The sequence below is a fragment of the Tachyglossus aculeatus genome, chromosome 2, assembly GCF_015852505.1.
Source record: "Tachyglossus aculeatus isolate mTacAcu1 chromosome 2, mTacAcu1.pri, whole genome shotgun sequence".
Taxonomy (NCBI): Eukaryota; Metazoa; Chordata; class Mammalia; order Monotremata; family Tachyglossidae; genus Tachyglossus; species Tachyglossus aculeatus.
This window is the reverse complement of record NC_052067.1, coordinates 132,813,234-132,825,969: the sequence shown is the minus strand read 5'-3', so window position 1 is coordinate 132,825,969 and position 12,736 is coordinate 132,813,234. Positions and strand designations below refer to the sequence as shown.

Here is a 12,736-nt window from a genome sequence, read left to right as displayed (position 1 = left end):
GGGGATTAATCAATCAGTCGTGTTTATTGAGCGCTTACTGTGTGCAGAGCACTGTACTAAGCGCTTGGGAAGTACAAGTCGGCAACGTATAGAGACGGTCCCTACCCAACAGTGGGCTCACAGGCTAGAAAGATTAAGACTGTGAGCCCCCCGTGGGACAACCTGATCACCTTGTAACCACCCCAGCGTACATATTTATCACTCTATTTTACTTGAACATATCTATTCTATTTATTTTATTTTGTTAGTATGTTTGGTTTTGTTGTCTGTCTCCCCCCTTCTAGACTGTGAGCCCGCTGTTGGGTAGGGACTGTCTCTATATGTTGCCAACTTGGACTTCCCAAGCGCTTAGTACAGTGCTCTGCACACAGTAAGTGCTCAATAAATACGATTAAATGAATTTAAGAAGAATTTGTTGGGCGGCGGATCAAGTCATGGTATTCATTGAGTGATTGCTATGTGCAGATCACCGTACTAAGCGCTCAGGGGAGTACAGTGTAGCGTGGCTCAGTGGAAAGAGCCCGGGCCTTGGAGTCAGAGGTCATGGGTTCAAATCCCAGCTGCACCAATTGTCATCTGTGTGACTTAGGGCAAGTCACTTCACTTCTCTGGGCTTCAGTTCCCTCATCTGTAAAATGGGGATTAAGACTGTGAGCCCCCCGTGGGACAACCTGATCACCTTGTAACCTCCCCAGCTCTTAGAACAGTGCTTTGCACATAGTAAGTGCTTAATAAATGCCATCATTATTATTAATATTATTATTATTATTATTATTACAATATAACAGAATTAGCAGACCCGTTCCCTGCCTGTAACAAGTTAACAGTCTAGAGGGGGAGACTGACAGTAAAATAAATCATTTATAATCATTCATTCATTCATTCAGTTGTATTTTTTGAGCGCTTACTATGTGCAGAGCACTGTACTAAGCGCTTGGGAAGTACAAGTTATAATCGATAATTTAAAGATCTCCCGGAAAGCAGAGGGAAACCCAACTGGACTTTGTCCCGGGCCCCTGAGGTTCACAAAGAATCTGTCTTGTCCATCTCGAATTCGTGAGTCTACCTGTGCGCTGTGGGGTGAACCAGATCACTGTGTGCAGAGCGCTGTACTAAACGCTCGGGAGGGTACAATGCAACAGAATTAGCAGCCCCGTTCCCTGCCCCTAACGAGCTTACAGTCAAGAGGGGGAGACACTAAAATCAGTCATTTATAACCCCTAATTTCAAGACCTTTAGGAAAAGCAGATTCTTCAAGTGCGGTTAGACCCAACTGGGTTTTGCCCCCGGGGCTCCTGAGTTTCACGAAGACCTTGGGCTTTCCATCCGTGCGGGGCTCTAATTTATTCATCCTCAGCGCTTAGAACAGTGCTTTGCACATAGTAAGCGCTTAACAAATACCATTATTATTATTATTATTATTCTGAACTTTCGCCCAGTGCTTAGTACAGTGCTCGGCACATAGTAAGCACGGTGTCTCCCCCACCCCCCATGGGCCAACCTGATCACCGTGTAACCTCCCCAGCGCTTAGAACAGTGCTTTGCACATAGTAAGCACTTAATAAATGCCGTTATTATTATTATTATGAGTCCTCTAATTTGTGATTCTACCCGTGTGCTGTGGGGTGAACAGCAATCCATCCCCTTGCCCATCTCCTCCAGGAAGCCTTCCCTGACTAAGCCCTCTCCTTCCTCTCCCTCTCTTCCCCCTCTCCATCCCTCCCGGCTTACCTCCTTCCCTTCCCCACAGCACCTGTATATATGTATATATGTTTGTACATATTTATTACTCTATTTTACTTGTACATATCTATTCTATTTATTTTATTTTTTTAATATGTTTTGTTTGGTTCTCTGTCTCCCCCTTCTAGACCGTGAGCCCGCTGTCGGGTAGGGACCATCTCTAGATGTTGCCAACTTGGACTTCCCAAGCGCTTAGTACAGTGCTCTGCACACAGTAAGCGCTCAATAAAAACGATTGATTAAGCCCCCCCCACCTCTTTTCCAACTCCCTTCTGCCCCTCCCGGACTTGCTCCCTTCATTCATCCCGCCTCCCATCCCCACAGCACTTACGGGTAGATCTGTCATTTCTTTATGTAGATTAATGTCTGTCTCCCCCTCCATTCATTCATTCATTCAGTCGTATTATTGAGCGCTTACTGTGTGCAGAGCACTGGACTAAGCGCTTGGGAAGTCCAAGTTGGAAACATATAGAGACGGTCCCTACCCGACAGCGGGCTCACAGTCTGGAAAGGGGAGACAGACAACAAAACAAAACATATTAACAAAATAAAAAGAAATAGAATAAATATGTACAAATAAAATAGAGTGATAAATACGTACAAACATATATACATTCATTCATTCATTCAATCGTATTTATTGAGCGCTTACTGTGTGCAGAGCACTGGACTAACCACTTGGGAAGTCCAAGTCGGCAGCATCTAGAGACGGTCCCTACCCAACAGCGGGCTCACAGTCTGGAAGGGTGAGACAGACAACAAAACAAACCATATTAACAAAATAAAATAAATAGAATAAATATGTACAAATAAAATAAAAAATAGAGTAATAAATACGTACATATATACATTCGTTCATTCATTCAATCGTATTTATTGAGCACTTACTGTGTGTAGAGCATTCATTCATTCAATCATATTTATTGAGCACTTACTGTGTGCAGAGCACTCTACTAAGCGCTTGGGAAGTCCAAGTTGGCAACAACTAGAGACGGTCCCTGCCCATCAGCGGGCTCACGGTCTGGAAGGGGGAGACAGACAACAGAACAAAACGTATTAACAAAATAAAATAAATAGAATAAATATGTACAAATAAAATAAATGAATAGTCATAAATACGTACAAACATATATACATTCATTCATTCATTCAGTCGTATTTATTGAGCGTTTACTGTGTGCAGAGCACTGGACTAAGCGCTTGGGAAGTCCTAGTTGGCAACATCTAGAGACGGTCCCTACCCAACAGTGGGCTCACAGTCTGGAAGGGGGAGACAGAGAACAAAACAAAACATATTAACAAAATAAAATAAATAGAATAAATATCTACAAATAAAATAGAGTAATAAATACGTGCAAACATATTCATTCATTCAGTTGTATTTATTGAGTGCTTACTGTGTGCAGAGCACTGGACTAAGTGCTTGGGAAGTACAAGTTGGCAACATCTAGAGACGGTCCCTACCCAACAGCGGGCTCACAGTCTAGAAGGGGAAGACAGACAACAAAACAAAACATATTAACAAAATAAATTAAATAGAATAAATATGTACAAGCATATATACATTCATTCATTCAATCGTATTTATTGAGTGCTTACTGTGTGCAGAGCACTGTACTAAGCGCTTGGGAGGTCCAAGTCGGCAACATATAGAGACGGTCCCTACCCGACAGCGGGCTCACAGTCTAGAAGGGGGGAGACAGAGAACAAAACAAAACGTTAACAAAATAAAATAAATAGAATAAATATGTACAAATAAATAGAGCAACAAATACGTGCAAACATATACATTCATTCAATCATTTATTCATTCATTTAATCGTATTTATTGAGTGCTTACTGTGTGCAGAGCACTGTACTAAGCACTTGGGAAGTCCAAGTCGGCTACATATAGAGACGGCCCCTACCCAACAGCGGGCTCACAGTCTGGAACGGGGAGACAGAGAACCAAACAAAACATATTAACAAAATAAAATAAATAGGATAAATATGTACAAATAGAGTAATAAATCTGTCCAAACATATATACAGGTGCTGTGGGGAGGGGAAGGAGGCAAGGCGGGGGGGATCAGGAGGGGGAGAGATTGCGAGCTCGTTACGGACAGGGACTGTATCTGTTTATTGTTGTATTGTGCTCTCCCAAGCGCTCAGTTGGGTGCTCTGCGCACAGTAAGCGCTCAATAAATACGATTGAAAGAGCAAATTAATGAATGGAGTAGATCTCGGCACAGTGGTCACAGAGGGATCGGATAGAGAGGCCGGCCGGTCCGGATCCGCGTTTCTACATACAATGAATTCCAGAGGCTGGCCGGTCCGGATCCGCGTTTCTCCGTACAATGAATTCCAGAGGCCGGGTGGCGAATTAAATGGAAACTCTCGTTCCAGCAAAGCCACCACCCTGGAGAGAACCTACGGACCAGCCTGGATCGCCTACGGACACTCCTTCGCCGTGGAGAGCGAGCACGACCAGGCCATGGCGGCCTATTTCACGGCCGCCCAGCTGATGAAAGGGTACGTCGCCGGCATGCTCGGGCCGCTCCACGCGGGAATGGCAAAGAATTCCCAGGCCGGGTAATCCGCCGGGGCCTGGCGCCTGGTGAGAAGAGATACTTTTTGGCCAGCTCAATAAATACGATTTAATGAAGTGGTCAGCGCTTAGAACAGTGCTTTGCACATAGTAAGGGCTTAACAAATGCCATTATTATTATTATTATTATTATTATTAATGAATGAATGAATGAATGAATGGCTGTGACCTGAAGGGAAAGGAAACGGGAGGCGTGAGACGGGAACGCCCTCCCTTCCCTCCGTCACATCCAGACGGTGATTCTCCCCAGCTTCGAAGGCGTACTGGAGGCACGCTGAGAGAAGCAGCGTGGGTCAGCGGAAAGAGCCCGGGCTTTGGAGTCAGAGGGCCTGGGTTCGAATTCCGGCCCCTCCAATCCAATTGTCAGCCGTGTGACTTTAGGCAAGGCACTTCAATCAATTAATCAATCAATCAGTCAATCGTATTTATTGAGCACTTACTGTGTGCAGAGCACTGTACTAAGCGCTTGGGAAGTACAAGTTGGCAACATCTAGAGACAGTCCCTACCCAACAGTGGGCTCACAGTCTAGAAGGGGGAGACAGACAGCAAAACCAAACATATTAACAAAATAAAATAAATAGAATAGATATGTACAAGTGAAATAAATAGAGTAATAAGTATGTACAAACATATATACATGTATACAGGTGCTGTGGGGAAGGGAAGGAGGTAAGACGGGGGGATGGAGAGGCCCCATCACTTCACTTCTCTGGGCCTCAGTGACCTCATCTGCAAAATGGGGGTTAAGATCGTGAGCCCCCTGTGGAACAACCTGATCACCTGGGAAACTGAAGCCGAGCACTATTTCGGGGCATTATTAGCGGCTGTGATAGTATGGTGACGATAATCAGTGAAAGATTCCTACCCAGGATATAATAATGAGAGCATTTATTAAGCGCTTACTATGTGCCAAGCACTGTTCTAAGCGCTGGGGAGGTTACAGGGTGATCAGGTTGTCCCACAGGGGGCTCACAGTCTTAATCCCCATTTTACAGATGAGGTAACTGAGGCGCAGAGAAGTGACGTGACTGTCCCAACGTCACACAGCTGACAAGTGGCGGAGCCGGGATTTGAACCCATGACCTCTGACTCCAAAGCCTGGGCTCTTTCCACTGAGCCACGCTGCTTCTCCGTGAACTCACTGGTCACACCAGCCGACAGTTGGTAGAGCCTGGATTTGAACCCATGACCTCTGACTCCAAAGCCCGGGCTCTTTCCACTGAGGCACGCCGATATGCATATCATATCCTGGGGAAGCAGCGTGGCTCAGTGGAAAGAGCCCGGGCTTTGGAGTCAGAGGTCATGGGTTCAAATCCCGACTCTGCCGCTTGTCAGCTGGTGACTTTGGGCAAGTCACGTCTCTGTTCCTCAGTTCCCTCATCTGGAAAATGGGGATTAAGATTGTGAGCCCCACATGGGACAACCTGATCACCTTGTATTCTCCCCAGCGCTTAGAACGGTGCTCGGCACAGAGTAAGGGCTTAACAAATAGCAAAATTATTATTATCATTATATCATCTTACCTGGTGCAGAATTTTAGTAGGCGCACGTGTATAAAAATCGGTAAATTAATGCTTTACAGGCTGAAAAGATGGTTGGAAATCACGTATTCTCACCCTGTATATATGTTTGTACATATGTATTACTCTATTTATTTTACTTGTACGTACCTATTCATTTTCTTTTATTAGTATGTTTGGTTTTGTTCTCTGTCTCCCCCTTTTAGACTGTGAGCCCGCTGTTGGGTAGGGACCATCTCTATATGTTGCCAACTTGGACTTCCCAAGCGCTTAGTCCAGTGCTCTGCACACAGTAAGCGCTCAATAAATACGATTGATTGATTGATTGATTGATTGATTTCAAAGCCCCGTGATCTGCTGCTGATTGCCCCTACTTAGAAAGCCCCCAAAAGACTATCCCTGGAAAAGAAGCAGCGGATTTGTTGTAGACATTCGAACGGCATTTGTTCTTGAGATCGCTGACGACTGAAGAAGGAAACTGTGCGTTTTGGGGGTCCCCGCGGGATTCACGGGGTTTCCAGGGAGAGTTAGAAGGCGATGGCAGCGTTTCGGCCCGATTAAAAGGCTGCTAACGTGGTGACCTAACCTTTTTCCTTTTTTCCATAGCTGCCACTTGCCGATGCTGTACATCGGACTGGAGTACGGCCTCACCAATAACTCGAAGTTGGCCGAGCGGTTTTTCAGCCAGGCGCTGAGCATAGCGCCCGAAGACCCTTTTGTCATGCATGAAGTTGGAGTGGTTGCATTTCAGAATGGAGAGTAAGTCTGTGAGGCAAAGAAATGGACCGTCCGTCCCGATTCTTTTATTTTCTTTTATTTTTTATTTTGTTTTCCCCCTCACTGGCCCGGAATGCCCTCCCTCCGCCCATCCGCCACGCCATCTCTCTTCCTCCCTTCCAAGCCCTCCTGCGAGCTCCCCTCCTCCAAGAGGCCTTCCCAGACTGAGCCCCCTTTTTCCTTCCCCTCCCCGCAGCACCTGTGTGTACAGATTTATTACTCTTATTTATTTTACTCGTACATATTTGCCATTTATTTTGTTCATGACGTGCGTAGAGCTTTAATTCTATCTGTTCTGACGATCTCGACGCCCGTCTCCATGTTCCGTTTCGTTGTCCGTCTCCCCCTTCTAGACTGTGAGCCCGTTGCGGGGTAGGGACCGCCTCTAGATGTTGCCGACGTGGACTTCCCAAGCGCTTAGTACAGTGCTCTGCACAACGGGAAGCGCTCAGAAAATACGAATGCCTCTTTCGAATGCCTTTCAAATTGCTGTGGACGCAAGGGCCCGTTCCCCCAGTGGCCCTGGGCTGTGGTCAGCAGGGCAAAAACTGCAGCTCTCCGCTGTTGGTTTCTAAATTTAAAATGAACCCTTTTTTATTATTATTAATAATAATAATAATAATGGCATTTATTAAGCGCTTACTATGTGCGAAGCACTGTTCTAAGCGCTGCAGGGATACAAGGTGATCAGGTTGTCCCACGTGGGGCTCACAGTCTTCATCCCCGTTTTACAGATGAGGGAACTGAGGCCCAGAGAAGTGAAGTGACTTGCCCAAGGTCACACAGCCGGGATTTGAACCCAAAGCCCCTGCTCTTTCCACTGAGTCACGTTGTGCGGGTTCGAATCCCGGCTCCACCGCATGTCTGCTGTGTGACCTTGGGCGAGTCACTTCACTTCTCTGAGCCTCAGTTCCCTCATCTGTAAAATGAGGATTAAGACTGTGAGCCCCACGTGGGACAACTTGATCCCATTGTATCCCCCCAGCGCTTAGAACAGTGCTTTGCACATAGTAAGCGCCTAAAAAATGCCATCATTATTATTATTATACAGATTTATTACTCTGTTTTACTTGTACATATTTACTATTCTATTTATTTTATTTTGTTAATAGGTTTTGTTCTTCTAGACTGTGAGCCCACTGTTGGGTAGGGACTGTCTCTATATGTTGCCAACTTGGACTTCCCAAGCTCTTAGTACAGTGCTTCGCACACAGTAAGCGCTCAATAAATACGATTGATTGATTGTGTGTGTGTGTGTGTGTGTGTGTGTGCGCGTATGTGTGGTTTTTTTTGTTTGTTGAATGGTCTTTGTTAAGCGCTTACTCTGTGCCAGGCACCGTGCTAAGCGCTGGGATTGAAACCGGTCTACTTGTTTTGTTTTGTTTTGTTTTGTTTCGTTTTGTTTTGTTTTGTTGTCTGTCTCCCCCTTCTAGACTGTGAGCCCGTTGTTGGGTAGGGACCGTCTCTATATGTTGCCAACTCGGACTTCCCAAGCGTTTAGTACAGTGCTCTGCACACAGTAGGCGCTCAATAAACGCGATTGAAAGAATGAATGAAACAAGCTAATCCAGTCGGACCCAGTCCCTGTCCCACATGGGGCTCACAGTCTCAATCCCCATTTTCCAGATGAGGTAACTGAGGCACAGAGCAGTGGCGTGACTTGCCCAAGGTCGCGCAGCGGACAGGTGGCGGAGCCGGGATTCGAACCCACGACCTCGGACCCCCAGGCCTGTGCTCTACCCGCTAGGCCGCACTGCTTCTCCTTGGAGTGGGGCCACTCCCCTCCCAACTACGGCTCGGTGGAGGAAGTGACTCATTCCTTCATTCAGTCGTATTTATTGAGCGCTCACTGTGTGCAGAGCACTGGACTAAGCGCTTACCAAATCCCTCCCCTCTCGAACTCGTTGTGGGCAGGAAATGTGTCGGTTTATTGTTGTACTGCACTCTCCCAAGCGCTTAGTACAGCGTGGCTCAGTGGAAAGAGCCCGGGCTTTGGAGTCAGAGGTTGTGGGTTCAAATCCCGGCTCCGCCACTTGTCAGCTGGGTGACTTCGGGCAAGTCACTTCACCTCTCTGGGCCTCAGTTCCCTCATCTGTAAAAGGGGAATGAAGACTGTGAGCCCCCCGTGGGACAACCTGATTATCTTGTAACCTCCCCAGCGCTTAGAACAGTGCTTTGCACATAGTAGGCGCTTAATAAATGCTATCATTATTATTATTATTACATTTAGAATCAGCACAGGAACCCAGTTCCCCTTCTCCCCCTTCTCCCTCCTTTTCTCCCTCCTGCCATCCAGGAGGGAGAGAAGCAGCGTGGCTCAGTGGATAGAGCCCGGGCTTTGGAGTCAGACGTCATGGGTTCGAATCCCGACTCCGCCACAGGTCTGCTGTGTGACCTTGGGCAAGTCACCTGACTTCTCTGAGCCTCAGTGACCTCATCTGTAAAATGGGGATGAAGACTGCGAGCCCCACGGGGGACAACTTGATCCCATTGTATCCCCCCAGCGCTTAGAACAGTGCTTTGCACATAGTAAGTGCTTAACAAATGCCATTATTATTATTATCCCCCTCCCTTTTCATCATTTATTGTTTTATTGTGTGTTTTTTTTTAGCTGGAAAACATCAGAAAAGTGGTTTCTTGACGCTTTAGAGAAAATCAAAGCCATCGGAAACGAGGTATGTTGAAGCGAAATGAATCCTTCGTGGGGCTGTGGATGTTTTTCGTGATCATGGGCTTCCTAAAAAGCACGGGCTTCCTTAGAAACAGCGGGGCTCAGTGAAATGGAGTCAGAGGTCATGGGTTCAAATCCCGGCCCCGCCAATTGTCAGCTGTGTGACTTTGGGCAAGTCACTTCACGTCTCTGTGCCTCAGTTTCCTCATCTGGAAAATGGGGATTAAGACTGGGAGCCCCCCGTGGGACAACCTGATCACCTTGTAACCTCCCCAGTGCTTAGAACAGTGCTTTGTACATAGTAAGTGCTTAATAAATCCCATCATTATTATTATTATTAGAGAAGCAGCGAGGCTCAGTGCAGAGAGCCCGGGCTTGGGAGTCAGAGGTCGTGGGTTCAAATCCGGCTCCGCCGCTTGTCAGCTGGGTGACTTTGGGCATGTCACTTCACTTCTCTGGGCCTCAGTTTCCTCATCTGTAAAATGGGGATTAAGACTGTGAGCCCCCCGTGGGACAACCTGATCACCTTGTAACCTCCCCAGCGCTTAGAGCAGTGCTTTGCACATAGTAAGCGCTTAATAAATCCCATATAAATCCCATCATTATTGTTATTATTAGAGAAGCAGTGAGGCTCAGTGGAAAGAGCCCGGGCTTGGGAGTCAGAGGTCGTGGGTTCAAATCCGGCTCCGCCGCTTGTCAGCTGGGTGACTTTGGGCAAGTCACTTCACTTCTCTGGGCCTCAGTTTCCTCATCTGTAAAATGGGGATTAAGACTGTGAGCCCCCCGTGGGACAACCTGATCACCTTGTAACCTCCCCAGCGCTTAGAGCAGTGCTTTGCACATAGTAAGCGCTTAATAAATCCCATCATTATTGTTATTCTTAGAGAAGCAGTGAGGCTCAGTGGAAAGAGCCCGGGCTTGGGAGTCAGAGGTTGTGGGTTCAAATCCCAGCTCCGCCGCTTGTCAGCTGGGTGACTTTGGGCAAGTCACTTCACTTCTCTGGGCCTCAGTTGCCTCATCTGGAAAAGGGGATTAAAACTGTGAGCCCCCCTGTGGGACAACCTGATCACCTTGTAACCTCCCCAGCGCTTAGAACAGTGCTTTGCACACAGAGCTTAATAGATGCCATCATTATTATTATTATTATTATGGGTTCAAATTCCAGCTCCGCCACTTGTCAGCTGTTCGACTTTGGGCAAGTCACTTCACTTCTCTGGGCCTCAGTTGCCTCATCTGGAAAAGTGGATTAAGATTGAGAGTCCCACATGGGGCAACCTGATCACCTTGTATCCTCCCCAGAGCTTAGAACAGTGCTTGGCACAGAGTAAGCGCTTAACGAATACCAAAATTATTATTATTGGGACTCTCATCAAGCAGGTGTCGGGGCCGGGATTAGATCCTCGGTCAATCAATCAGTCAATCAATCAATCAGGGAATTGGAGCGTTTACTGTGTCCCGGGTGTATTTGGGAGAAGGCAGTTCAGTATTCATTCATTCAGTCGTATTTATTGAGCACTTACTGTGTGCAGAGCACTGTACTAAGCGCTTGGGAAGTCCAAGTTGGCAACACATAGAGACGGTCCCTACCCAACAACAGCCTTACAGTCTAGAAGTACTGTGCTAAGTGAAGTACTTCACAAATACCTGTTTTATAAAAGAAGTGCTGTGGGGCTGAGGGTGGGTTGCATATCAAGCGCTTAGTACAGTGCTCTGCCCACAGTAAGCGCTCAATAAATACGATTGAATGAATGAACGAATGAATACAAGATAATCAGGTTGTCCCAGGTGGGGCTCACAGTCTTAATTCCCATTTCGCAGATGAGGCAACTGAAGCACAGAGAAGTGAAGTGCTTAATAATAATCGTGATTGTAATAATTATTCATTCATTCAGTAGATTTGGAAGACACACTCTTCTCTGCACACAGTAAGCGCTCAATAAATACGATTGAATGAATGTCTATCAAGTGCTTAATAATAATCGTGATTGTAATAATTATTCACTCATTCAGTAGAGTTAGAAGACACACTCTGTGTCCACAGAGTTTAGAGAGGGAGGCACACACTGCCATAAATTACGGAGAGAAGAAATGGGAGAGAGGAAGGACCGGTATATAAGTGCAGACGAGAAGCACTGTGTCCTAATAATAATAATAATAATGGCATTTATTACGCACTTACTATGTGCCGAGCACTGTTCTAAGCGCTGGGGAGGTTACAAGGTGATCAGGTTGCCCCATGAGGGGCTCACAGTTTTCATTCTAGACTGTGAGCCCACTGTTGGGTAGGGACCGTCTCTGTATGTTGCCAACTTGTATTTCCCAAGCGCTTAGTACGGTGCTCTGCACACAGTCAGCGCTCAATAAATACGATTGAATGAATGAATGAATATCAAGTGCTTAATAATAATCGTGGTTGTAATAATTATTCATTCATTCAGTAGAGTTGGAAGACACACTCTGTGTCCACAGAGTTTAGAGAGGGAGATATACACTGCAATAAATTACGGAGAGAAGAAATGGGGGAGTGTAAGACCCAGTATATAAGTGTAGACGAGAAGCACTGTGTCCTAATAATAATAATGGCATTTATTACGCACTTACTATGTGCCAAGCACTGTTCTAAGCGCTGGGGAGGTTACAAGGTGATCAGGTTGCCCCATGAGGGGCTCACAGTTTTCATTCTAGACTGTGAGCCCACTGTTAGGTAGGGACCGTCTCTATGTGTTGCCAACTTGTACTTCCCAAGCGCTTAGTACAGTGCTCTGCCCACGGTAAGCACTCAGTAAATACGATTGAATGAGTGAATGAATCCCCATTTTCCAGATGAGGTAACTGAGGCACAGAGAAGTGGAGCGACTTGCCCAAAGTCACCCAGCTGACAATTGGCGGAGCCGGGATTGGAACCCGTGACCTCCGACTCCAAAGCCCGGGCTCTTTCCACTGAGCCACGCTGCTTGTCTAGCCTAGTGGGCAAGTCACTTCACTTCCCTGTGCCTCAGTTTCCTCATCTGTAAAATGGGGATTAAGACCGTGAGCCCCCCGTGGGACAACGTGATCACCTTGTAACCTCCCCAGCGCTTAGAACAGTGCTTTGCACATAGTAAGCGCTTAACAAATGCCATCATTATTATTCCTAGAGAAGCGGCGTGGCTCAGTGGAAAGAGCATGAGCTTGGGAGTCAAAGGTCATGAGTTCAAATCCCGGCTCCGCCAATTGTCAACCTGATCACCTTGTAACCTCCCCAGCGCTTAGAACAGCGCTTTGCACATAGTAAGCGCTTAATAAATGCCATTATTATTATTATTGTTGTTGTTATTATCTGCCACCTGACCCTCACACAGCACCACAGGGCAGGGGGCCTTCAGTGGCACAGAGTTGAGCTCATTGTGGGCCAGGAATGTCACTGTTTATTGTTGTTTTGTACTTTCCCAAGCACT

At 46.5% G+C, this 12,736-nt stretch overlaps 1 protein-coding gene across 1 annotated transcript in view; it reads left to right on the top strand.

Moving 5' to 3' along the window:
* Positions 1-12,736, top strand: part of CDC16 (cell division cycle 16) — a 93,837-nt gene that overhangs the window by 55,057 nt on the left and 26,044 nt on the right. The window contains exons 12-14 of the mRNA XM_038767800.1: positions 4,129-4,254; positions 6,458-6,610; positions 9,240-9,303. Of these exons, the coding sequence (XP_038623728.1) occupies positions 4,129-4,254; positions 6,458-6,610; positions 9,240-9,303 (343 nt within the window). The remainder of the gene's footprint in view (positions 1-4,128; positions 4,255-6,457; positions 6,611-9,239; positions 9,304-12,736) is intronic.